We start from the raw sequence: 26,271 nt of genomic DNA, 5'->3' as shown, positions 1-26,271 counted from the left end.
CTGTGTTACCTGTTACCACCCAGTCAGGTAACTGTCAGGAGTTAGAGTTCGTGCTGCCTGAGAGTAGTTTTGGCAATTGCCAATAATATTTTCTCCAAGTTCCCAGAAGCTTAGTCAGTCTATCCAAATACACTCAGCTTGAGTCCCAGTTCTGGATAAGATATGCTTCTTAAGGTAGATTAACCTAACTTCATTCTTGTTTTGCACTTATCTTTGTGGCTTATTTTGTTTTGTGACTGCTGAGGCTCTTATTTGTAAACTTGCTATGTTTATGCAACATGGCAAAAATAAATTGTCTCTCCCTTATTAATTGTGTGAGTGTGGTAGCAGAGGATGCAGAGACCAAAAAGGGTAAAACAATTTTTGTTCTTTTATTGGCAAATATGATAATTTTCTTTCTCCTCATCTTGCTGAAATATATCAACTTAATCTCCTCAGTGTCAGAAGCTGCACAGGTTAATTGCCCTTGTAGACCAGGGACGTGTATGTGATCTTTAGGATAAAAAGATTGTTTAAGCAGGTGTGGAGTATAAAGACTAATTCCATAAATTGTATGCAGAGTTGTTTAGTTCTTCCTTCATGTATGGATATGCTGGGGTGTGGACACAAAAACAAATCAGAAATAAGTACAGGAGGTTGAAATGAAGCTGCAGATTAGCTCATAGAATCTGATCAAGCTCTTTTTATTCTGGTAGAAAGTGCAGTTTCTTGGCCTCACAGGTAAAGAGGGTGTATGACCCTTCCATGATTTCTGCCACAGAAACTATAGATATATTAGCATTTGGTGAAGATAGAGGTTTTGGTATGGAGCTGACTGGATATTTGAGACCTGCATTTACAGACTGGTAGAAGCATGAGTAGAAGGATTTTTGGGCACATCCCTTCATATGCTTACATCTCCATTTATATGTGTATAGCCTGGTTGTGATCAGTAAGAGGAAACTTTTACTATATGAAATAGTTAGCAGAAAGTTGGGTATTAATCTACAGTCATTGAAGTTATTAAATTCTTCAAAAGCTTTTGTTTTGATGGGTCACTTTTGCTCAAATAACAGATTACAGGCAAATGAGAAATGTACACAGCTGTTCCCAGCTGTCAGGGGAGATAACTTCCTACAGCACAGTCAATTCCAGATACATATTTCAGTATACAGTACACTGGATTGTAGGTGCTTGGCTATGTATTTCTTGCAGACAAGGCAAGCACAATCTTGTAAAAGAGCATAGAGATAATAGACTGAATAACTGGCTGGGTTTTCCTTTAGAAAGTACTTTGTGGACTTACTCTCTCAGGAGGCTACTTGAAACTTGTGTACAGCAATGAAACCATGCCAAACTTAAGAACTCAGGTGAAAGCTTTACAAATCTTTACTCCCAATCCTTGCAAGAAATTATACGTTTCACAACAAACAGCAACTCATTTCTTTTAGATAAAAGTAAAGCAATGTTTAAAATGCTATGAAATTCAAGGGACCAAGGCAGAACTGAGACTAGTTGTAATTATCTCTGAGTACTACTGCTGCCTAACTCATAGTGTCAAAACAGTTCTTGTGTATGAGACAGCTTTCTGGCAGACTTTGTCAGAATTGTGTAAGTGTAATGACAGCAGGACAATTATGAGAAATTTTGAGTAACAAAACTTGAGGGAAGTGATCATGTTCCAGCAGAGAAAAGAACTTGGGTCTGTCGACATTTTTTTTTTAATGTGTAAGCATACAAAGGAGGAGGGTTGTTCTTGCACCCTCTGTACCTCCCATACTTGCTACACTTCTTGATTTGCAAAGCTTGCTGAGCCAGTTTTCAGCCTGTGAGTGCCTTCAGGGTGGAGTGAATAAAGCTTGCATGACTATTCCTATTAGGTTTGCAGAAGACTCATCCTTTGCCTCGAGATTGGGTGTGCAGAAGCTATTAAATGGCAAATAGCTCTTGCTTCCTCCAGTATTTGGTTTGCTCCATTCACTTCTGAACTGGATGTGTGAGGATAACTTCTTACTAGGAGTATATGCCAGTGTTGTCAGTAGAAACTCAGGGGCACTCCAGAACAGCTTGTTTAATATGCTGGATATTGTAGTACTGAAACTTGATTTGTTGGGGTTTTATTGTTTGGTTTGTTTTTGTGTTTTTACCTGGGTGTCTTGGAAACAATAATATGGAGCACAATTATAACCAATAGTGCTTAACTCTGGCAATAAAATGCCCATAATTGGTTATTAGGTGAGAATCTTGGATATTGCTATTTGAATTTCCTGTAATAGTACTCAGGAACTGGCTAATAGTATATTACATTACATTTATGCAAAGCATTATGTAGAAAGATGTAATCTTCTGTCTAAAGGGACTTAAATAAGAAACAGAACAAAGGGCAAAGCATCAGTGCAGAGCACAATTGCAATGCTATTTCATGTCATCTCAGGTTAAGAGACAGTGAGAAGGAATAAGTCTTGGAGGACACTGGCAGTGAATGAAGCTGTGGTGCTACATCTGAGGAAATAGTTTAGAAGTTTCTTCCATGTTACAGAGCTCACCCTAATATACCTTTCCTTCCTGCTCCCTTTAACTTGCTGAGTGTTGCAGGAGGTGGTACCACAGCTGCATACTAGGATTAAGTAGTTCCTTGTTTCCCATCCTGCCTTATTTGGGACTGTCTTTTGCTTGTTGCTTCATTAAGAATATACATGTAGATGCTACTGCATATATTGGCTCTGGATGGCCATGTCTGGTTTCTAACTCTTCTTTAAATGTGAACTTGGATTATCCCCTGTAATTGTCTTTCTCCAATTGCCCAGGAGAAGCATCCCTTAAATATGAATGTACAGAAACATAGATGTGGTCTCCTATCCCTTCACAGAACAAGGAATAGGCTTTATAGACTATTTCCTTTCTATTTTTTCCCAAGTACCATAATTTCTAGTGCCTCTGTCCATAGATGTCTACCTCTGTGTAGTCAATCTTGTTCATTAGAATACAGATTTTTACTTAACATGTTCTTTAAACATGCAGAAAATGATCAATTTTCTTCTGCAGTCTTGCCAAAAAGCTGTGCTTCTAACTAATCAGAGGTGAAGCTGTGAGGTTATGCCTGCAATAATGTTGATGACTTACTTCCTCCTCTCCACTGTGTTTATATTTCTCTAGAGTTTGGCACAACTGATTCCCTGTGTTTTACAACTGGTACCAGCTTCTGTTGGCACTAGAGCATTTTCAGGAACTGCCTCTCCTGTGGACTAGTTTTTTCAGAAAACAGTTTCACTGAAGAATATTATGGGGTGGGGTCCTTGTTTTTTTCCTTGTGTGATGGCTTCTCTTCAAATTCCTGCCCCTCTCACATTGCTCATTCCCCTCTCTGAATGCTGATCACTTGTAGGGATCTTTGGCTCAGCACAAAGGAAATATTGAAATGCCTTTTCAGTTCTGACAGCACAGTCTAACAGCCAAGCACATGTGTATGCATGTCCCCTGCTGGAATAACTATTGAAACTCCTGCCCCATTTCTCTTGACTTTTGACAGAGGAAACACTTTTCCAAAATCTTCATAAAACTTGGTCAGGCAAGACCGGGGTTCCAACACCTGCACAATCAGCAGCTTCTGGTTCCCTCTGTGAACAGCAGAGGCTCTGAACAAGGCCAGTGTGGAGCTGTTAGGTGCTAAGGGGGAACAGTGTCAGGAAAGGGAGGAGGAGCACTCCTCTGCTCTGATATACAAGGTGCCCAGAAACATCTGTGTGGTGCTGCTTAGGCACCCTCTCTGTCAGAGTCTGTTTGTGGGTTATTTTTTTTTCCAACCCCCCCTTTCTGGGGGCAGAGGAGGTAGTGAGCTTGAGCTTGTTTAAAGCTTAGGAAGAGAGACTGTGATTAAGAAATTTTTTGTTGTCATAAATAGTCATAATCTCTTAAACCATGCTTTGGAGTTGCTCAGGCTTTTTGGCTTGGTTTTTAAGAAAACTATATGATGTTCTCAGTACTTTACCTCAAAGAAGGTACTAGGAGGGGGAGAGTAAAGGCAATAACTAGGAAACTATTTATAGTCCAGCAGTTGGAGGGGAGGAATCACTGGTTTACATATTCTGGTTTTCAAACTAAGATAATTCACTTAAGCTTCAAATGTTTTTCTAAGACTAAGCATCATCCTCTCACATTCCATACTCCAATGCACACTTAAAACCAGCAAAGCTTCAAAATCAAGTTAGCCTGAAGTGTATTTTGTTGGCACAGCAGCTTTCCTTTCCTTGCTGTGTTAGAGGAATGCATTAATTCAGTTCAAGTTATTTTTCACTTGCAACAAGACAACTGTTAAACAGTTTTCTAAAAATCTGTTTCTGTAGGATGTCTTGCTGTCATCCTACGAATAATAGGGAAGACCTTATCCCACAAAGAAATTTGTGCTGGCTCACCTGTTGATGAGATGATAGAACAAAGCTGGTATGAGGTGTTTGTTTCTAACAGAAACTGTTCTGTTCCCTGCACTTCATGTAGGCATCTGACAACTCAAATGTTGCTCAGATCTAGGTAGAGAAAGCAGGTTTCCTCTTAAAATAGGAGTGCTATCTTGGACTATGTAGCAACCTTTGGACATCATAATGAGGGCTCTGGAGCATTTGAAATGTGTTTAATGTAGTCTGGGGAGCATGTGGGCAAATAATTGATGCCCTTGGCTGTTTTCAATGTGTTGCATTATTGTACCTCCATGTCAGGATGGGTCTTGTTTAAGAAACTCTCATTTTTGTTCTGAAGTCTTGATGCAAACTGATAAAGGGGATAAAAAGTGCAACACTTATTCCCAGATTTCCTTATTTTTGTTCTGTTCTTGATTACATTTTTTGCCCTTCAGTCCTCAAAGAAAAAGAGTGAAAAAGACCTTTTTAAAAATTTTCTTAATGAAGAATGGAGTAGAACTGCAAATAATCTTGCAGTCCTGTAGCTTGGTGTTGGAGAGAGGCAAATATAATGGAAAACAGGAGATACCATAGTAAACTGTTTACAGTTGTCTGAAAAAAAATAGTCTTTCTAAGGCCTTCCTGGGACAGGATGCTTCCTGCTCTCTATTGCAGTCATTTCCAAAATCCTTTGGACTGAAGCTATGGGTTGTGGGTCTCTGTTTTACCTCTTGGCAAAACACATGACTGGTGACTCTAACCAGATTCTCAAAATGCTTCTGTGCAACAGCACAAAACTTGGGTTATAACTTCTAAGAGTGGGCAAGGTTTAGACAAGGTGTCACTTACGAATTTTGTTGAAGCGGTGAGATACTTGCTCTGCTTTGGGATTTTCCTGGTCAAAAAGCATGTGGTATATCCCTCCATTTCTGAAGCTTTCAGTTGATTGTTTGCTTCTTCTCCTGCCCCAGAACTTCCCCTGAAGATTAAAGCGGATGTTAATTAAAGAGCACAGGGCTCCAGTCTCTTCCACATGCATCAGTGTATCTGTCAGACATACATTTTAAATACATGTCCTTATTATGGGGTCTCCTGTCCCCAGATGCTTTCTCCAGTGACCTTGCACTCCCACAGGTGGCAGTAACTCGAGGCAAAGGCAGAGCAGCTAATGTATCCCAGCAGGAAGATGGATTAAATCTTCCTCTGAGAAGCAACTTACAAGGACAACATGAAAGTGTGTTGCTATAGCAGGAAACCAATTAGAAATCTGTTTGGTGATGATTGACTTAACTCCAGCAAAAAGATTTAAATCTTGACAAGAGCAGTCCAGCATTTCCCTATGGAGCCTCTCAAGTTGAAGATATGGGGAATATTATTTTAACATTAATATCTGAACCATACAGTAAGTGACGATGATGAATGAGTTTTCTTTGTTCCTTCTTTGGTTTTGCTGCCTGTCCTGTACATTGACAAAATAGGAAATAACTTGTGCTCTATTTCATAGATCACAGATTTTCAGATCCAGAAAGGGTAAACTACAAATTTGAAAGTGGACCTTGGTAAGTACTTCCTCCCTCTTCTTGTTGCACGTGTTTCAGCCCCCACCACTTTTTATTTAAGGTTACTGTTTAGATCAGCTGTACTTCTCTCTTCCTAATTTGCTGATAGCTGTTACCATTATATTTATTTGCCTTCCCACTGCTAGGGGAATTGATTAGATCCTTCAAGTGGGAAAGGGAACAGGCAATCTATGATCAGATACAAACCTGTTTTCTTGTTAGGCTTCAGTGTTGCCTGTTAGCTGCCGAGATCTGTATTCTGCTAATAAGTGCTTATAATGGGTACTAAATGTGTTGTGCTATTAACAAAGAACGAGCAGTGTTTCAGAAATAACCCTCTTAGTTAATAACTACTGCACTCTTCCTGCAATTTACTGCACAGGTACTGCATATACAGAATTTTTTTAATAGGGAAAAAACACTTTTATAAAGATATCATGCCAGGAATACTGTGCTACCACTCAGTTGTTTAATCTATGGTGATTCTTATTCCCAAATATGTTTTAAACATAAAGCTTTATCTGCTTTTGTTGCCTGCTTTGTTGCTTGGGTAGTTGATTATGGGCTTTTTTTTTTAGTATAACTGCCTTTTTTCTATGTGTAAATACAGATTTTTCTCAGTGGTTTTCTCAATGATTTCTCTGCAATATCACAAGATGTTAAACACAGTTTAACATCTTGTGATATTGCAGAGAAATCATTGAGAAATCACTAGTAGTAATCACTAGTGTTAAACTGACCTTATTTATATTCCCATCTTACACAAACACTTCCCTCTTTCAGATTAAGGATCTGTCATAACGGTAGATGATGCTTATACTTGAGTCAAAAAAAAGTAAGAAAAAATGCAACATTGGTAGACAGTATCCAGAGAGATTAGCTCAGAGGCTATGTTCAGCCTTGTTCTAACCTTTTTCCTTTTCATTAATGGAATTCTGGGATGAAGTGGAAGGTTCACGTTTTATTTGAGATAATGAGAAGTACAGAACTAGGAGGTAAGGGGGAACAGTTTGAGACAGACATCTACAGAAAGACCACCTGAGAAATTAAAATGTGAGTGAGAAACATGACCCACCAGGCATACCACAGCCCTTTTGTATGTGAGAGTCCTCTACTACTGAACAGCACTTTATCTACTTAATCAATCACTTAAGCTCTTTCGTGCAAAAAAGCTGTTCCTGTGATGACCAGACAGGCAGGCTTGGGTAGCTGTGAGGTTTTGTTGAACTTGACACTTTCAAGAAATAAGGGAACAAAAGGGACTGTAGTAATGACCAATTAAACTTGGCTTTCTGTGGCTAAGCTATTCCCATGCTAAGCAGCCAATGTAGCCTTTAGCTATGTTAGTCTCTAGTAGCACAGTGATGGCCCCAGCCAGCAATGTTAAGGCTTGACTCTTCAGGCCAGAGTCCTCTGTGTGCTGGTACACCCTGAACAGATTCTGTCTTGGCTTGTGACTGGTTCTTACTCACTGTCACAGTAGAAGTAATAAGCACTAAGGTCTGTTATATCTAATTGTTCTGCTTCAATATCTTCCTAGCTAGATTGGAACTGCAGGTACTTGATTTTTATACCAGTAACCCTCTTCAGATAATGGAAAAGGACAAATGATGTCAGGAAAGGGAAATTAACTGGAAATATGATTGAAGAGATGACAGCTCAAAGAGTAAATGTGGTAAAGCATGAAAGGGGAATTTGGAAAGGGCAACTTAACAAAGCAAACTGTCCCTTGGAGAGACTTGTACAACAGCTTTCAATTGTTGGTGGCACTTGGGCCTCACTGCCTTGGCATTGCTATCCAGCAGACATGGAGCAGGGACAGAAGCCTGTTCCTGGACTATAAATGACAAGCAGACAGGTTGGTGTATGACAGATGTCTCTGCATTACCACTTCTTTCTGTGCCTGCAGCAGCAAGATGGAACTTGTGGATGACAATGCTGTTATCCGAGCAAGAGGATTGCCATGGCAGTCATCTGACCAGGACATAGCGAGGTTCTTCAAAGGTCTAAATATTGCCAAGTTAGTAGTGAAGAATTTACTTGTACCTTTGTGGCTCTTCAGCTGCATAGGTCATGGAGTTTCATCTCTTGATTTAAATTTTGCAGAGGAGGTGCTGCACTCTGTCTCAATGCCCAAGGTAGGAGGAATGGGGAGGCTCTTGTGAGGTTCGTGAGTGAAGAGCACAGAGATCTAGCACTACAAAGGCACAAGCATCACATGGGGAACCGATACATAGAGGTGGGTGACATGGTGGGCTTTGACATCCTCTTCTTGAAATGAATGCAAATTACATGCCAATCACATGTTCCTTTTTTTTCCTTTAGGTATACAAGGCAACAGGTGAAGACTTCCTTAAAATTGCAGGAGGTAATTTTTAGGGGATGAAAAGGGATGCTTTGTTCCATCAGCATCTCTAACTTTTGGCTGCAAAATGCTCCTGTTGAATGTGGCCCCTTTTCCTGTCTTTGAACAAGAAGTTGGCTGGTGTATTGATTATTATGTATCCTGCTAGCAACAGTCCAAGATGATCCATGATTTATCTGTCTGCCTCTCTTCCACATTCTTGCCACTTTCAAGCAGCCTGTCAATCTGGATTTGATTGGGCAAAGTGATCTTGTATATGAACTTAATTTGTTAGGTCATCTTCATGATAGTGGGAATCTAAATGCTATTGATTGCTGAAAAAATGAAACCAGAGTAGTTTTTCAAAACAATATATCTGCTGTTGCTGTGGAGGCATGCATGTAAGAACAAACAGATATCACAGTGTAAATGCAAGGGATTTATGGAACTGATTTTTTTCAAATCAAATCTTTGCCTCAGACTTAATGGGGAGGATGTGGGGGAAATACTTATTTAAGGGGAATCTTGAAAAATTTGCTGATAATTGAGAGGCTGCAAAATTTGCACTTCAAACTCTCTCTTAATCTCTTTTTCTTCCCCTTTGTCTGCAAGCATACAAAATTTGAATTAAGAGCAAATAAGCTGTTTTATCTGCAATAATACTTTAAGTTCCTCTTTGCTTCCTGACTGAGATTTGGGCTGAGGTTTGTAAGTGACTAACTGGAGATCTGAGCTTGAGGCTTCAGAGTGGTTAAGCTGTCACCTCCATAGCTAACTGATAGGTTTGGAAGGAAAGACAGGGAAAGACATTGCACAGTGACATTCATGAAGAATGGTGTGTCTGGTACAACCAAACTCTGCAGAATAAGAGAGCTGTAAGTGAAAGGACTGTATTAAGATATGAATTTGGTTAGCAACTACCTGTGAATAAGGTTGTGTTATTAGCATCACTGGTCTTTTGAAGGTACTGAAAGTAGAATTGTTAGGCTTTGACAGTTCTGTTGAGGTAGGATGAAATCCCTGAGCTGTTTTCAACCTGCTCTTCCAGCTTTCTTTCCCAGGACAATGATCTGGGGACTTGGTTGCCATATAGTATGGCTCCAGAGCATGCCAGAGGTATTCCACAGTTAGACAAGGGGAACAATAGCACAGGTCCCGCTCACACAAGAGATTGACAGATTGTGCTTTCCTTGAGCTTTGAATGTTGCAAGTACTCCCTATTTTTCCTTTGAATAAAGATCAATCTCCTCTAAATGATGGGGTAACATGATTTTTATATACTAGACTGAAGTGCTTCTGTACTTCTTGTTAAAGGTACTTCCAATGAGGTTGCACAGTTCTTGTCAAAAGAAAACCAAGTGATTGTCAGGATGCGAGGTCTTCCTTTCAATGTAACAACAGAAGAAGTGCTGACTTTCTTTGGCCAGCACTGCCCTGTAACAGGAGGAAAGGAGGGAGTCCTGTTTGTCACTTACCCTGACAGCAGGCCAACAGGAGATGCCTTTGTCTTGTTTGCTTGTGAGGAATATGCACAAAATGCACTGAAAAAGCACAAGGATTTGCTGGGGAAAAGGTACATTGAACTCTTCCGGAGCACTGCAGCAGAAGTTCAGCAGGTGAGTGCAAACCTTTCAAATGTTGGCTTTTTGTAGTCCAAACTTCTATGCTGGAAGTAGAGGAAGCAAATAATGCTGGGCCTTGACTTGAAAGCTTCTTTTACCTTTTCTCACTCTTGACTCTTGCTGGAATGAGTATTGTCTGAATTTCTGTGGAGACTTTGTTTCCTTTAAATGTAAGATCTTATGGTATAAGGATGTTCTCAATCATATACAAACCTTTGGGATTTTGGCTTCCAATAGCTTTGTAAAATGTAGACGTGGGTCTTGTGCTTTACACTATATATTCTGAATTTTACTAAGTCCAATGATTATCTATTCAGGAGTGTTTAGCAACAAATCTTGAGCTAAAAGGTTTATCTTTAGTCAGTGACACAAAAAAGCAAAGCCTTTTGATATAGTGGTCCTCTCCAGTGTAATGTATCTGAAGAATTCTACAAATTGTCTTTAAGGGCAGATCTCTGCCATTTTCTGCAGATGCACAGGCTACCTGGCAGAGGGTGGTAGGAGTTTCAAAGTGATGAGTCTGGATTAACAGGGCTTGGTGGACTATTAATTGCAGCTAAGCTGTCAGGGAAAGGGAGGAGAGCTGAGTGGACTGTTTAAGTCTCCAAAAATATTTGCAGAGCTTCAGTAGAGGTAGATACCTTTTAGAGTCATGCCGAGAAGTTATCTGTGATGCAAATTGTAGCCATGTCATTGCATCCAAGAAATTATGCAGCTCTGTTCTCCCTAATATGTAGAGATTTCAGTGCTGTGTTTAAAAGATTACATTAGTGATTAGAAGGCAGAGCCACAGTGCTCACTTGTCATTGCATTTTTCTCAAGTACTCTCATATGTTTTTGTTTAGTAAAACCTTCTGATAGCTGCATAACTGCAAATAAATATTAATCTTGCTCAGAGAGAGTTCAGGAGTAGTGATGGAATATTCAGGCAACTTTTCACCAGACAGGGTTTTTTTCTGTTAAAATTAACAAGAAATTTCAAAGTGTAAATGTCATGGGTACTGTGACTTGGTAATGTTTCTTGAATGGCCTATGGCAGGCACAGTTAGGGATGTGAAATGCACTTCTAGTTCCCAAACTCTCCTAAAGGTTTGCAGAGGAGATATTTTTGGGTAGAAGTGTCATTGTGACTCTGTAGATGGTAGAATGTTTTAGGATAGTTGCACAATAAAAATACTGTAGATATACAGGTTTCATGTTCTAAGATCTCTATTGAGACTTGCATTATCCCAAAGCAAAACTGTTTTTAAAGAAAAAAAGAACGAAATTTTTTTTAGAACAATAGCATGACTATTTATCATAGAACAACTATAGAAGTCTGCTAGATTCTGAGCTTAAATCACAACACAGTGCTTAGAAATCAGATATTTTGCAGTTAATATTTCTCTCTAGCTCATTTGTATCTTAAAATACCGCCCAGAGTGAAAACAGGTGGCATTGGGGTTGTATTTACTCCTTCTAGGCTGAAGAATGAGTGAGGAGGCTTCTGTAATCTGTTTTTGTTTTGCACAGGTGCTGAACAGGTACTCTTCCACACCTCTCATTCCTCTCCCAACACCTCCAATTCTTCCAGTATTACCTCAACAATTTGTGCCTCCCACTAACATCAGAGACTGCATACGTTTGCGTGGGCTTCCCTATGCTGCTACTATAGAGGACATTCTGGACTTCCTGGGAGAGTTTTCTACAGATATTCGGACCCATGGAGTTCACATGGTTCTAAATCACCAGGTTGGTAGGCAACATGTTTCTAGCCACTCTGCCAAATGCTTGTATCTGTGAATACAGTCCTGATGATGATGTCCATAGGGAAGCACCTTTGGGACTAGCAGTAATTGTACTAATGTGCCTCCTGCTCTCCTCTTAAAGAGTGCTGGCAGCAGATGACTTGAGCCCTGCTGTGCAGACTGCTGCATTTGGTGTAGAGTGGTTTCTTTCACTGAGACCCATGTGCTGAAAGCTGAGCCTGTTTTGGAGGGGTTGGTGCTCCCGGAATAGCAGCCATGATCCTGAGCTGTGGGAGGCTTGAAGTGAAGAGTCTTGCTCAACAGTGTGCATGATTCCTCTTGTACCTGGTGAGAAGTGCCATCAAAACACAAGTGTGGGCAATGTTAGCTCTCAAAGGAGTGGTTTGTCCCTGCCTTGCTGAACAATGTGCCACAAGTATATTTGAGGACAAATGTGACTGCAGCCTTCTAGAGACAGGAATTCCCGTGTCAAAAGTCAGAAGGTTTCCTGTGTTCTTGCTTTCTTTAAACAGTCACAGCTTAGCACCAAGATTAATGGCTCATTGATGTGTATAAAGTGTGACATCTTTGCCATTCTTTTATGGAAGCAGTTTCTATGAAAACCTTTTAGACAAAGGATTGTACATTCTTGTGATCTTTATCTTTCTATTCTTGTGACTTCAGGGGGAGGAATCCTTTAACTCCATGGAGATGCTCTGAGTGGTTCAATGGAACAAGCTGATTAAAAAACTCTATAAAAATTATAGAGTTTTCTCAAATTGTCGTAGCTTAGGCTGAATATCAACCAAAACTAAAAAATACTTCCTGGTCCCAAGTAGGACTTCTGTGTTTCAGGAATATGGGGATGGAGAAGGGACTGTAGTTATTTCAGTACTTGTCTATCTAAAGACATTCCTGTGTCTGTGGAAACTTGACCTAGACAAGGCTAAAAAACTAATGAATGTGTAGTGCTGGGAGAGACTAAGAAAAGTGCAAATACTAAAGCAGAAGTAATGATTTACAGTAGTATCAGCCCTTGACAGCACTAATGAAAGAACCTGGATAAGGAAATTGGTGTGTGCATATAACCCTAAGGGCTGTCTGCTACTCTTGCTCTGCCCAAAGCTATCAGACTTTTTTTTTTCTCCCCAAATACTGCTTTTGCCTGACTACTAGGTTTTTATCTTTCTCAAAGTTCCCAGGTTTCAATCCTCTAATCATAAATGACTGTGTAAAGGATGCTAACAGTGTTGTTGTCCCCTCCAAAACGAGAAGGACTGGCCCAGAGCTTGAGTTGGAGCCAGCTTCAGATTTCTCTCTAGCTTTGGCTGCTTCAAATCAGCAGCTGCATGTGGCTAAAATAACTCCTCCCAGTGGTGTATCCCACTCATTTACACATACAAAGATGGTTTTTTTCCTCTCTGCAAGCTCATACTAAATGTTGGGCTAGTTAGTACTCTACTAAAGCATCCCAGCCCATGCTGGTCTTCAGAAAATAAAATTTAAAACAAATTATTTAGCAATGAGCACTTTTATAATGAATATTAAAAATCACAGGTAATAAATGGGGACTAGATCTTCCAATTCTGCATTCATAGTAAATTTGCAAGAGCAGGTCTCAAAGCACCAAAGTACTACTGAATTACAGTCTCTCCCATAGGTGTCTTTTTTTTTAGATATAGATGTAACAAGTTACAATGTAGCATAATCAAAACAGGTGAATAAATACAATCAAGTTATCACAAGTGGGAAAAACTTTAGAGAGGAGAGCTTAAACATGCTGGTGAGTGCTCAGGATGACTGGCTGTACTTGACTTTGGAGATGAATATATTTATGACTGAAGAGACTTATAACAGCACAAATTATTGCTATTCTGCTCCTTCATGGAACCTACAGAAACATTTCTTTTTTGTCTGCCTTGTTTGTAGGGACGTCCATCTGGAGATGCTTTCATTCAGATGAAATCTGCAGATCGAGCCTTCCTGGCTGCACAGAAGTGTCATAAGAAGACTATGAAGGACAGATATGTTGAAGTCTTTCAATGTTCTGCTGAAGAGATGAACTTTGTATTAATGGGGGGCACTTTAAATCGAAATGGCTTGTCCCCGCCACCATGTAAGTTACCATGTAAGTTTTGCTTGGGTCTTGCCACTCTGCTCTACACTGTGTGTGGGTAGGTACTGGAGCTGCTTTGCTGACTCTTGTCCTGGTTCTTGGGTAGTATTATGAGATGGGGGTGTTAAAATAAGGTCTTCTGTCTTAAATCATCACCAGCTTGCAATCATTGTTTTTCCCTTTGGTTATAAATTATTATGACTGAAGAACTACTTTTGCTTTTCCAGTGGCAAATTTTCCCTCCCCTCCTTGAAACTTTAATTGGTTGGGGTGAGTGAGGATTCTGAAAAGTAATTTCTAAGCCTTACCTAGACCTTAAAGAATCGTTTTGTATTTTAATTGATCTGTACTTATATTTTTTTGTCATGGTGAGCATGTCAAGTAAGAGACCTTCCTTTTCAGTTCCAAAACTTAATTTGAGAAACCATAGGTAATGCTCCCCTTCGAGACTTAATCATATGTTCTGCTTTTTGAGCTGCAATTGACTGAACTCTTCCTTTGCATTTTGCTGTTCATATGAAATGGAGGTTGGCTTTGTGGGAGTGAAATACACGTGGCTTCTGCCTCAGAGAATTGCAAAATCTGTATTTCCTTTTAAATTTTGACTCTCAGACCTACTAGGGTGAACACTGACTTCTATGCAAACTTTTGGGGGAAATATTTGAGGAGCTTAAGGGCTAACTTGCTAAGGCATCTGTGCCACATAAATCTGAGCCTATGGGAAAAATAATACTTTGTTTCCAAAGTCGTAAATGGCAAGGTAGTCAAGTAGTAGCTTTTTCGGTGTCTCTCTATGTAAGTGTATTTTTTAGGTTGTAGATCTTTTCTGAAAAGTCCTCTACATGCTAGTCAGAGCTGCTAATGCAGCTGCCAACTTCCTTTGGGGTGGTTTTTTTGAGTGCAAGTAGACCTTCAGCTAATCCTTGGGAGAGGTTTTTTTTTTCTTTCAACAAAAGTATCTTGAGTAGGGGTCAGCAGTAGATAGTCCTGTATGTGAAGGCTGTTCCAGATGGGTTGGAAGCTGACAGATTCTAGGACAGGTTCTTGGGCAGAGTCACAAACTTTTGGAAACACACTGGTCAGTGTTCCCATTTCCAATTACAAATGCCTGTGATGTATTCCTCAGATAAGGCCTTTTGGCCCTGTCATTCCTCATTTTACAATACAGTGAGATGCTGGCTGTAACTCTGAATAGTAAAATTAAAGGCTTACTTTATCTAAAGCTTTATGTTCAGTTCTATGGAAGTAGGGAGGAGAAGCATTAAGCAAAGGAGGAGGGTGAACTCTCATCAGTGAGAATTCATTTAGGGCCTAACATATTGCTGAAACAGCACAAAGTACACTTTTGGTTTTTGGTTGGGTTTTTTTTCATTTAGTGCTAACACTTCAAGCTGCAAAGCCATGGCTTTTCTCACTCTGCTGTTGATTTAATTAAGGCATAAGCAGTACCAGGATGAAAGTCTTCTCTGTTTTGTTGAATGTTAAACAGATCTTTGTCACAGACACTTACTTCTTACTGTGCAGAAGTCTTGTAGGTTTTGAATGCAGACTTCATTAAAATATGAGCCTAGAAAAGCAAAACTGACCTATGTTTTAGAAAGGGACCCTATTTCCCAGAGCAAGAGGTGATTTTTTTTGTGTATTTTTGACTTTTCCGTAGGCTGGATGCTAAGTGTAACACCCTGTAGTCACACTTGCATTGGTGGCTCACATTTCTTTTCTGTGGTGAACAAGCATGAGAAGGTTCCTGATGTCCTGTGGAGTTGTGTGTGTATGTATTAGCTCTGGAATTTCAGAGGTCCTAATCTATTTTGCATTTGCTCCCTGTAGGCCTTTCACCCCCTGCCTACTCCTTTCCGGCTCCTGCTGCAGTTGTGCCAACAGAAGCTGCTCTGTATCAGCCATCCATGCTTCTGAACCCACGAACACTCCAGCCCTCCACAGCCTACTACCCTGCTGGGGCTCAGCTCTTCATGAACTACACAGCTTATTACCCCAGGTAAAGCAGAAGAGAACCCAAGCAGCAGCACAGAAGTCTTTTTTCTTTTTTTTTTAATTGTCCCCAGCAAATGCACAAAACTCACAAAAGAACATTGTCTGCTCTACTAAGGACTTGTGATGCCACAAACAGCTTGTTGGTATCTTGTTCAGGGAAACAATTTCAGGATAACTAGGGATTTTCCAAGTTTTAGGGTATTGCAGGTAGCAATGTTTGGGAGACAGGGGGGCTGGTTAGTGTATTTGTTTGTTTTAACCTAGTACACACATTTAAGTGGTATATTTTTTGTTTTTGTTTCACCTAACATTCCTCTCAAACTTACCTGTTTATTTTGTTATGCCCTCAGTGGGAATTGACACGTGCAGTACTCTTTCCCATGTCCACAAAGAAGCCCTTGGCCCCTCTTTAGAATGGGTGGACTGGGGTCTGCCTTAGCAACTTCTGAAATACTGCCTCTTTGTAACAAAATAACTTTTGACCTTTATGATGAAAACTGTTTACTTCTATGACTACATGTTGTATTGAATGCACATGTAAGGCATATAGAGGCATGTGTTCATGTCCTTCCAACATCAACACCTCTCACAAAGGGCTTTTGATTCTTTTGGATGTATTAGCTACCTGCTACAGAACAAATTCTCTGGATATCTGTTGCCCTCTGCAGTCATGAGGCCTTGGAAGGAGCCATGTTCCCTTTAAGCCATAAACCATTTCTCTGTTAGGAAATCTGCTAAACAACTCAAGTTTTTTATCTCTGCAGCAGGGACCAAATAGCTACTTAGGAAGCTGTTAAGCAATATGAGCACTTCAATACCTGTGAGATAACAAAGGTTTTCTTATACTTTACCTATATGTCTGTGAAATGACTGTTGTGGTTTTTTATTAAAATGTTTCTTTCACTCATGAGTTAGTTTCTATAATGCCTTCAATATCTGTCTTATGGTTATGATATTACCAAACTCAGCCTTGTTGATGTAAGATTAAGAAAAATAAAATTCCAAACTTGCACTGGCAATATAAAATAAGGTTTTCAATAACAGTTCTATATTTCATGAAAACACAGTAGCAGTAATAGTCTGTGGTCACTGACTCACTTCTTAGGATGAGAATAGACTGGCCACTGCAGGCTAAATGTCAGGCCCTAGTGATTTCTCACTGAGGGAGTTCCCACATGAGTCTCATCACTGGCTGCTTAGGCTGTGGGCATGGATGTTGGTCACAGACCCATCAATCCCAAGCCCCAAAATATCCTTTTTATATTCTTGTCTAACTGGCAGTTGTTCACTGTTTTTAGGAAACCATTATCACACAAGTTCACTGCCAATTACAAATACTGCCCTTTTAAAGAAAATAAGGAAAAATTTCTGGACTCAAGTTGGCTTCTTTGTTGTGAGATTCAGTGTTTAGGTATTGCTTTTCTATCCAGAATGTTTGATCTACAGACAATTTGTATATACTCCAATAGATGTAGTGATTCTTTGAAGAGGATGTTTTTGACTTGGTTTTTCTTGGGGTTTAGCTTTGTTTTGGTTTGGGGTTTTTTTGTTTGTTTCTCTTTTTTGTTTTTTGTTCTTCTTTAATACTTACTCCTTTCAGGCAAGTTCCTGTGCTTCTTTCAGAGTGCAAAAAATAATTGAGTCCATTTGAAGTAGCAATCAGAACTCTCCTAAATGTAGCTTTCTGGTTCTGATGTTTAAGTCAAAAATTAAGTATGTGCAGCAGGAAAGAATGGGGTATCCTCTGTACTAAGTGTTCCATTTAAAAGCACATCCAGGAAAAGTAATATAGAGCTGGTAGGTAATGATCAGACAATGGTTCATAAATCTAACTGGTGAATATTTATTGAAATAAGGAAACTTCTTTGAGCTGCTGCCAAAAGCTTCTACAACTTGTGTTTTACAAGGTCAAGTTGCTTTATAGTGGTCCAACTCCATTTTCTGCACAGAAATCAACTTAAATGGTGGAAAGGTAGGAGATATTTGTTTGGTTTTCAGTACCTGTCAGATATCCTGAAACTCTCAGACATGTCTTAATGCTCTTACAGCTTTAGGGATGAAACCAGTGGTGTAAAAAAATGAATGCCTTCTAAGCTATTAAAATAGCTTTAGTGAGCTCCTAATGAAAAGGAGGGAGAGCAAGTTATTCAGGATCTGTCAGTCTTTGATATCACTGTTCAGCTTGTAATTATATCTGGCAACATGTTCTGACAGCAAATCAGTGGTCTTGCTCTCTGCCTAGTCTCAAGTTTTTAAGAAAGAACAATAGGATTCATGGGAAGGGGGCGTTTTCCTTTATCTAATCCTAGGTGTACTAGGTGCTCTAGGTACATTGGAAATAACTGCACTACTTGGCAACTGCTGACACATCCTGTAGAAACTTTTACTGTATACAAACTTGAAAGCTATTGCTACAGGGTAAACAGTTTTAAAACAAAGTTGAATCTTATTGTATTTATTAAATTCTGATGCCATTTTTATCACTTTTAAGCAGTGCCTTCAAAGCCTCAAAAGTATCTGTCAAAATCCATACATGTAGTAATGCATTTGTTTTTTCCTTTTTAAGAAAGTATTTTAAATAGCATAGTGGAAAGAGGAATTCTTAATTGTATGATTCATAGCCAAAACATGATATGGAAACTGAAACCTGGTGTAGGTTCAAACAAACTGGATAAATTCCACGGCAGGAAATTCATTGTGAGTTAGTGAATACACAGAAACCACACCTGCCTCAAAAAGTCCTTGAACTCCAAATAAGTGGAAGAGCGTTCTTGTGTTCTGACCCCTATGGTAAATTCTTGTGCTGTTGAACCAAGGTGGGTAGGTAAATCTGTTTGTTCACACCTTTGTGGGATTTGTCTTGAGAGATACAGGTACTGCTCAAGAGGGTGGGTCTGTTTCACTGTGTTTGTCTAATAGTGGTTAAGCTGGAGTTATCTCTCTGTTGGACCAGTGTGTACAGTGGAGTGGTTTGAGTTAAAAGGCCTTTTTATGTGATAAAGGTATGATTCTGACACTTGCTGCACAGGGAAATACAGGGTAATGTCTTAGTGTTCTCATGTCTGCTTATGTCCCTTCCTGCTCTGGATAAGGTATGGGTTTTCTCATTATACCTTGTAGAAGCATGTACATTATAACCTTGTAGAAGTATATACATATGCAACATACATATAGCACTGATATTTATGTATGCATACATGCAGATGTATGTGTAAAAGTAAAATGAGCAATCTGAGCAATAATCAAGGTTAGAAAAAAGTCTTACTTGTTCTCTGTGATGAATCAGATTCTCCATAATGGTCATCATGGGAAACAAGTGAGGCTTTTCTAACCTTGGTTATTGCTCAGATTCTTATTGAAGCACAATTAAGTTGCAGGGAATTCAAAACTGGCAAACCTAGGAACAAGTGGGTGATACTGTTCAGAGCTGCTGCCAGCAGCTTTGTTTACATATGTCTGTGTCTGGCTAACCAGCATCACTTGACAGAACTGGGTTAGGAAACAACCATATGTGTATTTAGCCTGGGAGCTCTGTCACAGATGGAGAACAGCAGCAGCCAGAAACAAAACCTCTTTTAGTTGTACTCACAGCATCACATCAACACTCTGGGCCACATCTCTTAAACTCTTGTGATTTTGTTTTTTATTATTATTTTTATGCTAAGTATGTCAGCTTTGATTGCATGAAATCACATCTGCAGTGATGGACTCACTGGATATAAAAGCTTATTCGTGGCTTTTAGTTGCTGTCCCATAAATGGAGTTCAAATGTTTTAAATTAAGTGTCTGAATTTGGGACTCTTCATTACCTGTCCTTGTTCTGTTGAGCTCGTCTCCATCATGAATTTGTCAAAATAACCTTAACTCTTTAGTTAATGTCACAAATTTGTCACCAGAATGATTGTTTGGAGGGGACACTTAATTACTCAGTTTCAAAATAAATGTAGCTTGCCTAGGATTAGAACAGCAGGGATGCCTTTAACTACTAGCATATTTCACTGGAGGAGGAGTGCATTAGCTGGGAAGACTAATTGTTGCATGCCTCCATAAGCTGTCATTATCCCTTCATTTGTAGGTTTTAATTAGTAAAACTGCCATGGTGGGTGAAAGCAGCAGAAGAGTAATGCTCTGATCAACAGCTATCTGGATATCAGGACAGCAAAATTATTTAAATTAAACCAAACCAAACAAACCCCACCTTTCTTCAAGGCTGGTACATCTGTTAAAATGTTGTTGCTGGTAGCAGTGTCCAAGTTTTTACTCAGCCTACCACACAAAATGCTGCCATGGAGACTGGTGGGGACTTCTTCCTTTTGTTTCCTTAATATTGTCAATGACTTGATTTTCAGGTACCACCTCTTACTGTCATCTTCTGACTGTTCCTGTATTAACTAGTGAAACAACTGGATTTTTATGAGGGATTACTTGTTACAGCAGCATTGTGCAAGCTTGCCGCAGAGATCAGTATGAGTACAGTTTTTCCTTTTGTCTATTTACAACGCAGTTCAATGGTGGGAGAGAAGATCTGCCTGTTGTGCCTGAAGGCATTTGTGTCATCCATGCAGGTGGCTTTTTAAAACACTTGCAATGATCTCAGGTTATTCATGGCACCAAGGTACCTTGCTGGGTGCTTCACTTTACTCAGAGGCAGCCTTAACAGGGGTGTGTTGGAAGCCCCAGCACTACCCAGGGCAGACTGTTGCAGTCTTCTGTGGCAGAGCTTCTGGATCCATTCCCCCTGCTTATTGCTGTCATGCTACATGGCCTTATCCAGCTGGGAAGTTGATTTCAGTAGGCAGAGGGGGGCAGCAGGTTGTCTGGTTAAATGTGGGGAAGGTATCTGTACTGAAGGAGCTTTGTTTCCAGGGATAGGTGGAAGGAGGGTTTTTTAAAGGAGGATATTTCCAAGGATAGAGCTGGGTTGATCTTGGAATAAGACTCCTTGGACCTGAAAGTTTTTTGGGTTCTAATTTTAAAAAAGTCTGCCTTGTTGAGTATACCATCTGTAATATTCCTCCATGATTATATAGTCACAGGGATCTAAATGTTTGTTTGATTTACAGGTGACCTGATGGTTTTGTGTTCCTACTTCTACTGTTTGTCAAGTTATGCAGCCTTTCTTTCTTTAAATGTGGATAAACATTCCAATGTTGGAACAGGCTGTGTAAATACTTTTGCTAGTAACACGTCTTGTAAGTTTTTGTGAACAAAGTAGCATGTTAAAACTTTCAACTTTGGTGATTATACCAAAAAATTTACTATTAACTTTTGTATGAACCACTTCTAAAAAAGCTTTATACTGAAGCTGCATTTCCTCATGGGCTGCTTACCAGTAGTGAACACTATAGACATTATGCTGTAAGCTTGTGTATATATGTGCACATTATAATCATGTCCCATACCTGCCCAAGGAGTGCTTGAAAATCCCTACCTGTTTCTGAAATGATCTGCTCTTTACTGAAGTCTGGGATCATCTGTCAAATTTTGAGTTTTTCTGAAGGCTACTTGGTAATGTGTGTCCTTTCCTTTTCCTGTTCCTCCTGCTGGCTTCAGTCAGAGGATCTCACTTTGAGGTGCTGCAGAGGTGCTCTGGGTCTGCTGAGCTTCCTAGGCCTCGAAAAGAGGGGAAATAACTTAATCTTGAAACACTAATGGATGAGTCTGACAAGTTCTCTTTCACTGCTAGTGCTCCTCTGAGTATTACAGTAAGGGATATGAAATAAGACTAACTTGCAATCAGGACCTGCTTTACATTCCTGAAATTAATAGAAGCTACTAATCCGTAGCTTGATGAAAGGATATTGTCAGTATCTGTCACAAAGCAGACAACTGTTAATATACTTCACAAACAAAAAACTTTCAGGACTACAGATAAAAAAAGTCAAAGGAAAAATAGGGATAGAAAATCTGCAGGGAGAGAGCTGAAACCTCTAGATGGTGTCTATGCACATGTTTGTTCCTATGTGCAAATAGTGCTGGGTATGTTTGTGGTTCTCTTGATGGACCTGCAAGATACTTGGCAGAGATCTGAAAAGCTGCTTGGTTATGTATGCTGACTGCTCCCAACTCACACCCACTTGTAATATAAACAGCTTCCTTCTGGATATTGGTATCTGTTAACCAAATGTATAATGGAAAAACTTGTTAGGAAATCAGGAGAGACCATGAACCTCAATGTTTCTGCATAATAGTTTAGTGATGAATATTTGGGGTCCCTTGAGGTATATAAATGCTGCTTGAATGCCAATATCAACCTTTAGAACATGTGAAAACTTGTTCTTGCATCCAAAACTGATTTCTGAAATTAATTGTTTTATTTTGAGATTTTTTTGGAGAATATAACAATCTCAGAAATACTGATTGGAAAAAATCCAATCTGCCTGTTGATGAGATTCAGGAAGAGGGATCAGTTCATAAGGAAAAAAGGTTTGCATTGGGAAACACTTCAGTTCATATTTGATTTCGAGAACTAAAGGATATAAAAAGAGTTCAAGCTCTTGCACTGCATCATTATATAGTGATATACACCTACTAAGAACAACTGTAGAAATTCTGTCTGGCCTGATGTAAAACATGCAAGTATTTGTTCCTGAGGCTTGTTTGATTAGAGAATATAGACTGGAATACTTGTCTTGTATGCCTGCCTAGGCACTTTTCAATGTTTTCATGTGTCTTCTGTTGACTTCTTTTCCATCTGGAGACATGACCACTCTAAGTCACTTGCTGCTGCTCCTCTGGGAGGTTGTCACCCCTCAGACTGGGTGAACACAGAATGGGCTGGGAACAGTCCATATGTTATCTTCTCTTAGGGAATCAGAACAGGTAGCACCCTTAGCCTTGAGAAAGGTTATGAAAGGCCTGAAAAAGAATATCAAAGTTTCCAGCATCTACAGATTGAATATTTTGGGCATAATAAAAGATTTTTCTTTATTACTCCTGTATAAATTATATTATTGCAGCATTAATATTGCTTTAAAACAAGACAAGCCGGTCCCTTTGTGGCACTAGCCTTTAAAATCTGGCAGTAGCCATTGACCACAAAAGATGCTGTGTCTCAACAGTCCATGAAAGATAAGTAATTGGAGGCAAATGCTGCCTTCCTGGCAGCTGTGGGGAGCTCCATCCCCAGATGTATTTGGCAGATACTGACCTGGAGCTTGCATCCAAACTGTGGATGGGCATATCTGCCATGGATTCATATCCTTACTCTATAGCTACATAAAAAAAAGGTTGAAGACAGCATGTGATGGCTATAAGTTCTAAAGCTGAATGGTGCAGTGGTGGGGAAGACTTATTTTTGGCTTCATTAGTGTCATGAGCTGACTCTTGGTTGTTATGTTTGAGAATCTGAGTAGTACAAAGGTGTATTGACTGTTTTTTAGGGATTTGTATTACTACTAGTGTAACAGAAAAGGCATACAGGAAATGATTAGTGAGAGGTGTTGTGACAAGTTTGCATGAAGATGGTTCTCTAGAGCATAAAGTCTTACCTTCCAACAGCTGCCTTTTCTGATAATAGGCTCCAAATTGACAAAAATGATTACAAGTGTTGTCCTTGGCACCAGGCTATCTCTGCTATCTAGTGGAACCACCAGTGAAGATGTTGTCACAAAGGTGCCCAGAGCACAGTTGTGGGGATAAACAAGTATCATAAGCAGTTCCTGTGGAAAAAGGAAAAGCAGCTTTCTTTCTAGGCATGGACAGCTGTTCCATGTAGAAGCAGCAGTGTTAAACCTCAGTCAGTTTCATTCACTTCCTGAAACACCTTGAAGAGGTTTCTCTGCAGGGAGGCTATAAACATCTATATATTATGTCCAGGAATGGCTTGGCTGCTGGATTTATGGTCAGGAATTATGTCCAGGCTTGGCTGCTGGATTTATTTGCTACTTGTTGTGATGAAACTCCTCCCTTCCATACTCTGCTGCATAAAGATGACTCAGGGCTTTGCAGATAATGGGAACTCAGGGAGGTCAAGACTGCAAACCAGTGAGGACATATGCCTGGGGGCAAATGTGCCTGCTGGACTTGGAAGCTACAGAGGCACTCAAGAAGCTGAGCTTCAATTTAGGGAGGTGCAGTATAGGCTAGGACTCTCTATAGGACTTATGTGGAGGGAGGAGGACTCCACAAAGCATCTTAGGCCAGTAGCCTTTGGGCTAAACTTAGTCTTCATGAACACTAGTTTAGCTAAGGATTGAAACACCAATGTAAGGACACAAAGGGAAGACTGATAGAGCCCAGTAGAAATTTTTCATGATATTTTCATAGTCTTGGGCTGGGAGCACAGAAGTGGAGGTCATCTGAGAGCTATCTCTCTAGTGTGGTTTGGAGAGGTTATTCCAGGTCTAAGGAACAGCATTGAAATAGCAATGGAAATGGTTAGGTGCTTGATGCCATGCTCAGGAGGTAAAGGAAAATTATTGAGGTAGCTTTGAGCAAGTATGGGCTCTTGGAGGAGTGAGTTCTTAATTTTTTTTTACTTTCATGAAATTCTTGAGTAAATAGGAGAAGCCAGTGACATCCTTCAGTATTAGCACTATGCAAATCTATTTAGTAGTGAGCCTGTTAACTTTTCCTTCAGAGATTTTAGGCATGTGTGACTGTGCAGGAGATGTTTGTCTCCAGTCTCCAAGGACACTGTCTTGAGGTCAGACAGTTGGGGCTGCCAGAGTCTGGGGACAGCGGTCTTCAACAAGATCCTGTGTGTACAAATGTGTTGTTGTTAGGGAAAGCTGATTACCCCAGTGTTGTTTCTGTTGTTGAATTGCACTTAATGCCATGGTGGTGAGAGCATTATGAATGTCTAATTCTGCAGCCTGAACTTCAATATCTGCCCAGCACTTTAAGAAAAGTTAAGGTTGCACAGCCAGCTGCTGGCTCTCTTCTGCACTAGTTTGGCTTCTGATTGCTTCTATCTCAACTTGTGTTTGTAGTATGCAGCAGAGGATGGACTTGTACACACAAATGATGCGGCCAGGACAGTGTCCAAAGAATGGATTTGCATTTAAAGGCCCCAGCAGTTAGACTTCCTTAGTGAAGGTAAGGATAACAAGCCCCAGGAGATAGGGCTTGTGGGTATCATAGTGTTTTATTCAGATAACCACCATACTCAACAAAATTTGTCATTTGCTGCCCTGAGAAGGTGGCTACACTTTGCTGCGTCCAGAATGTCACACTACAATATGTAAAACCCTATGAAAGCCATAATTTAAAGGATTTTAACTACTCCAGTCATCTTAAGGGCTGCTGCTCTGTATGTTTCCCAGGGCTTCAAATGCGTGCTACTTTAAGCTTCAGTAGCAGTACTGAGAGCCTGCAGGAAGCTTCTCAGAGCCAGTTTTCTCTGTGGAGCAAAGTGTGGAGATGATGTTACTCTCCTAGCAATGCACTAAAATGAGGTGTTGGTTAGACAGAATAAGTCACTTTCTTAGGTAACTACAGAATCCAATATCTAAGCTTCACACTGATGTAAAATTCCAGCAATGAAGTAGTTTGTATAATAGCAGCTACTCTCTTGCTTTTGTGAGCTTTCTGATCAGGCTGCTTCAGCCTTTCAAGTTTGGATTACTTGATCTTCTGTATAGGAACAAAGGGTGAAGTCACCCAGAAAGCATTTGTGCAGAAAAATGCAAGTTGAACTGCAAGGCTCATAGTCTTAGAGGAAGATATAGAAATGTATTTGCAAAAAATGCTTCTGTAATCTCTAGTCTTTGAAAAAAATATGTAGTTAACAAAGTTATTAGATTTTTTTTTTACCCCCATTTCTTTCCTCTATTCCTTTTTTCAGCTTTCCATCTGAAAAATAGCAACAAAACTGTCTGTTTTTCCTAGTTCTTCTGCTTTTGACAGACATCTTAGCCCAGGGTATAATCTACTTCTGGTCAAAAGCTTTACCTGCAGCATCACCTCACTGTCATCTGCTCCAAGTGTGCTACTTTTGCATGTGTCTAAGTGACCATCTCAGCTTGTTGTCTAACAAGCTGGCCTTTGGCTGGATTGATGAAGCTAAATCCTGTCCCTGCACTGACAGAGCCATAATTAGCTGCTTAGTGGACTCCTGGCCTAAACTGTGCTACATCACTTCCCATCCATTTATTGTGTTGCCATCCAGTGACTAGATCAGGAAGCTTCCTGATCCAGCTGGAAAAACTCATGGGGTTTGTGTTTGTTTTCAGCCAGTGTACAGCTTAGCAGTGCTAGTTGCCTGTGTTGGCCCAGAGACAGGAAAGTGGCTCAAACAGGCTCTGAGACATAGGAATGGCATTGCCATGTTAGACTTGATTTTAAAGCTTCACCTCCAAAGGTGAAAGGTCATGTAATAGTGAATGAATTCAGGTATACTCTTATTGAAGCACTCTGAACTTCAGTAGAAAATGTCGTTAAAACTGTGTGTGCGCAAGGTGAAAGCGAAAGCTTTTGGTTCTTCTGGAAAGATGTTTAATTTTGGAAATCAAGAAATTAATATTTGCTTTTATCGTGGTGTTCAGTGACCTGCACAACTCTTTCATGCAGATCCTTCTGCCCTTTCTGATGTT

At 39.9% G+C, this 26,271-nt stretch overlaps 1 protein-coding gene across 1 annotated transcript in view; it reads left to right on the top strand.

Annotated features, from left to right (window-relative positions):
* The window catches only part of ESRP1 (epithelial splicing regulatory protein 1), a 30,219-nt gene extending 5,459 nt beyond the window's left edge, over positions 1-24,760 (top strand). The window contains exons 5-14 of the mRNA XM_058030928.1: positions 5,677-5,775; positions 5,878-5,932; positions 7,842-7,952; positions 8,039-8,171; positions 8,258-8,300; positions 9,591-9,892; positions 11,411-11,629; positions 13,555-13,753; positions 15,572-15,740; positions 24,670-24,760. Coding sequence (XP_057886911.1) covers positions 5,677-5,775; positions 5,878-5,932; positions 7,842-7,952; positions 8,039-8,171; positions 8,258-8,300; positions 9,591-9,892; positions 11,411-11,629; positions 13,555-13,753; positions 15,572-15,740; positions 24,670-24,760 — 1,421 coding nt within the window. The remainder of the gene's footprint in view (positions 1-5,676; positions 5,776-5,877; positions 5,933-7,841; positions 7,953-8,038; positions 8,172-8,257; positions 8,301-9,590; positions 9,893-11,410; positions 11,630-13,554; positions 13,754-15,571; positions 15,741-24,669) is intronic.
* The last annotated feature ends 1,511 nt before the right edge of the window (positions 24,761-26,271 follow it).

Source organism: Melospiza georgiana, chromosome 1 (genome assembly GCF_028018845.1).
Source record: "Melospiza georgiana isolate bMelGeo1 chromosome 1, bMelGeo1.pri, whole genome shotgun sequence".
Classification (NCBI taxonomy): Eukaryota; Metazoa; Chordata; class Aves; order Passeriformes; family Passerellidae; genus Melospiza; species Melospiza georgiana.
Note: the sequence above shows the minus strand (reverse complement) of the source record. Positions and strands in the feature narration are given on the sequence as shown.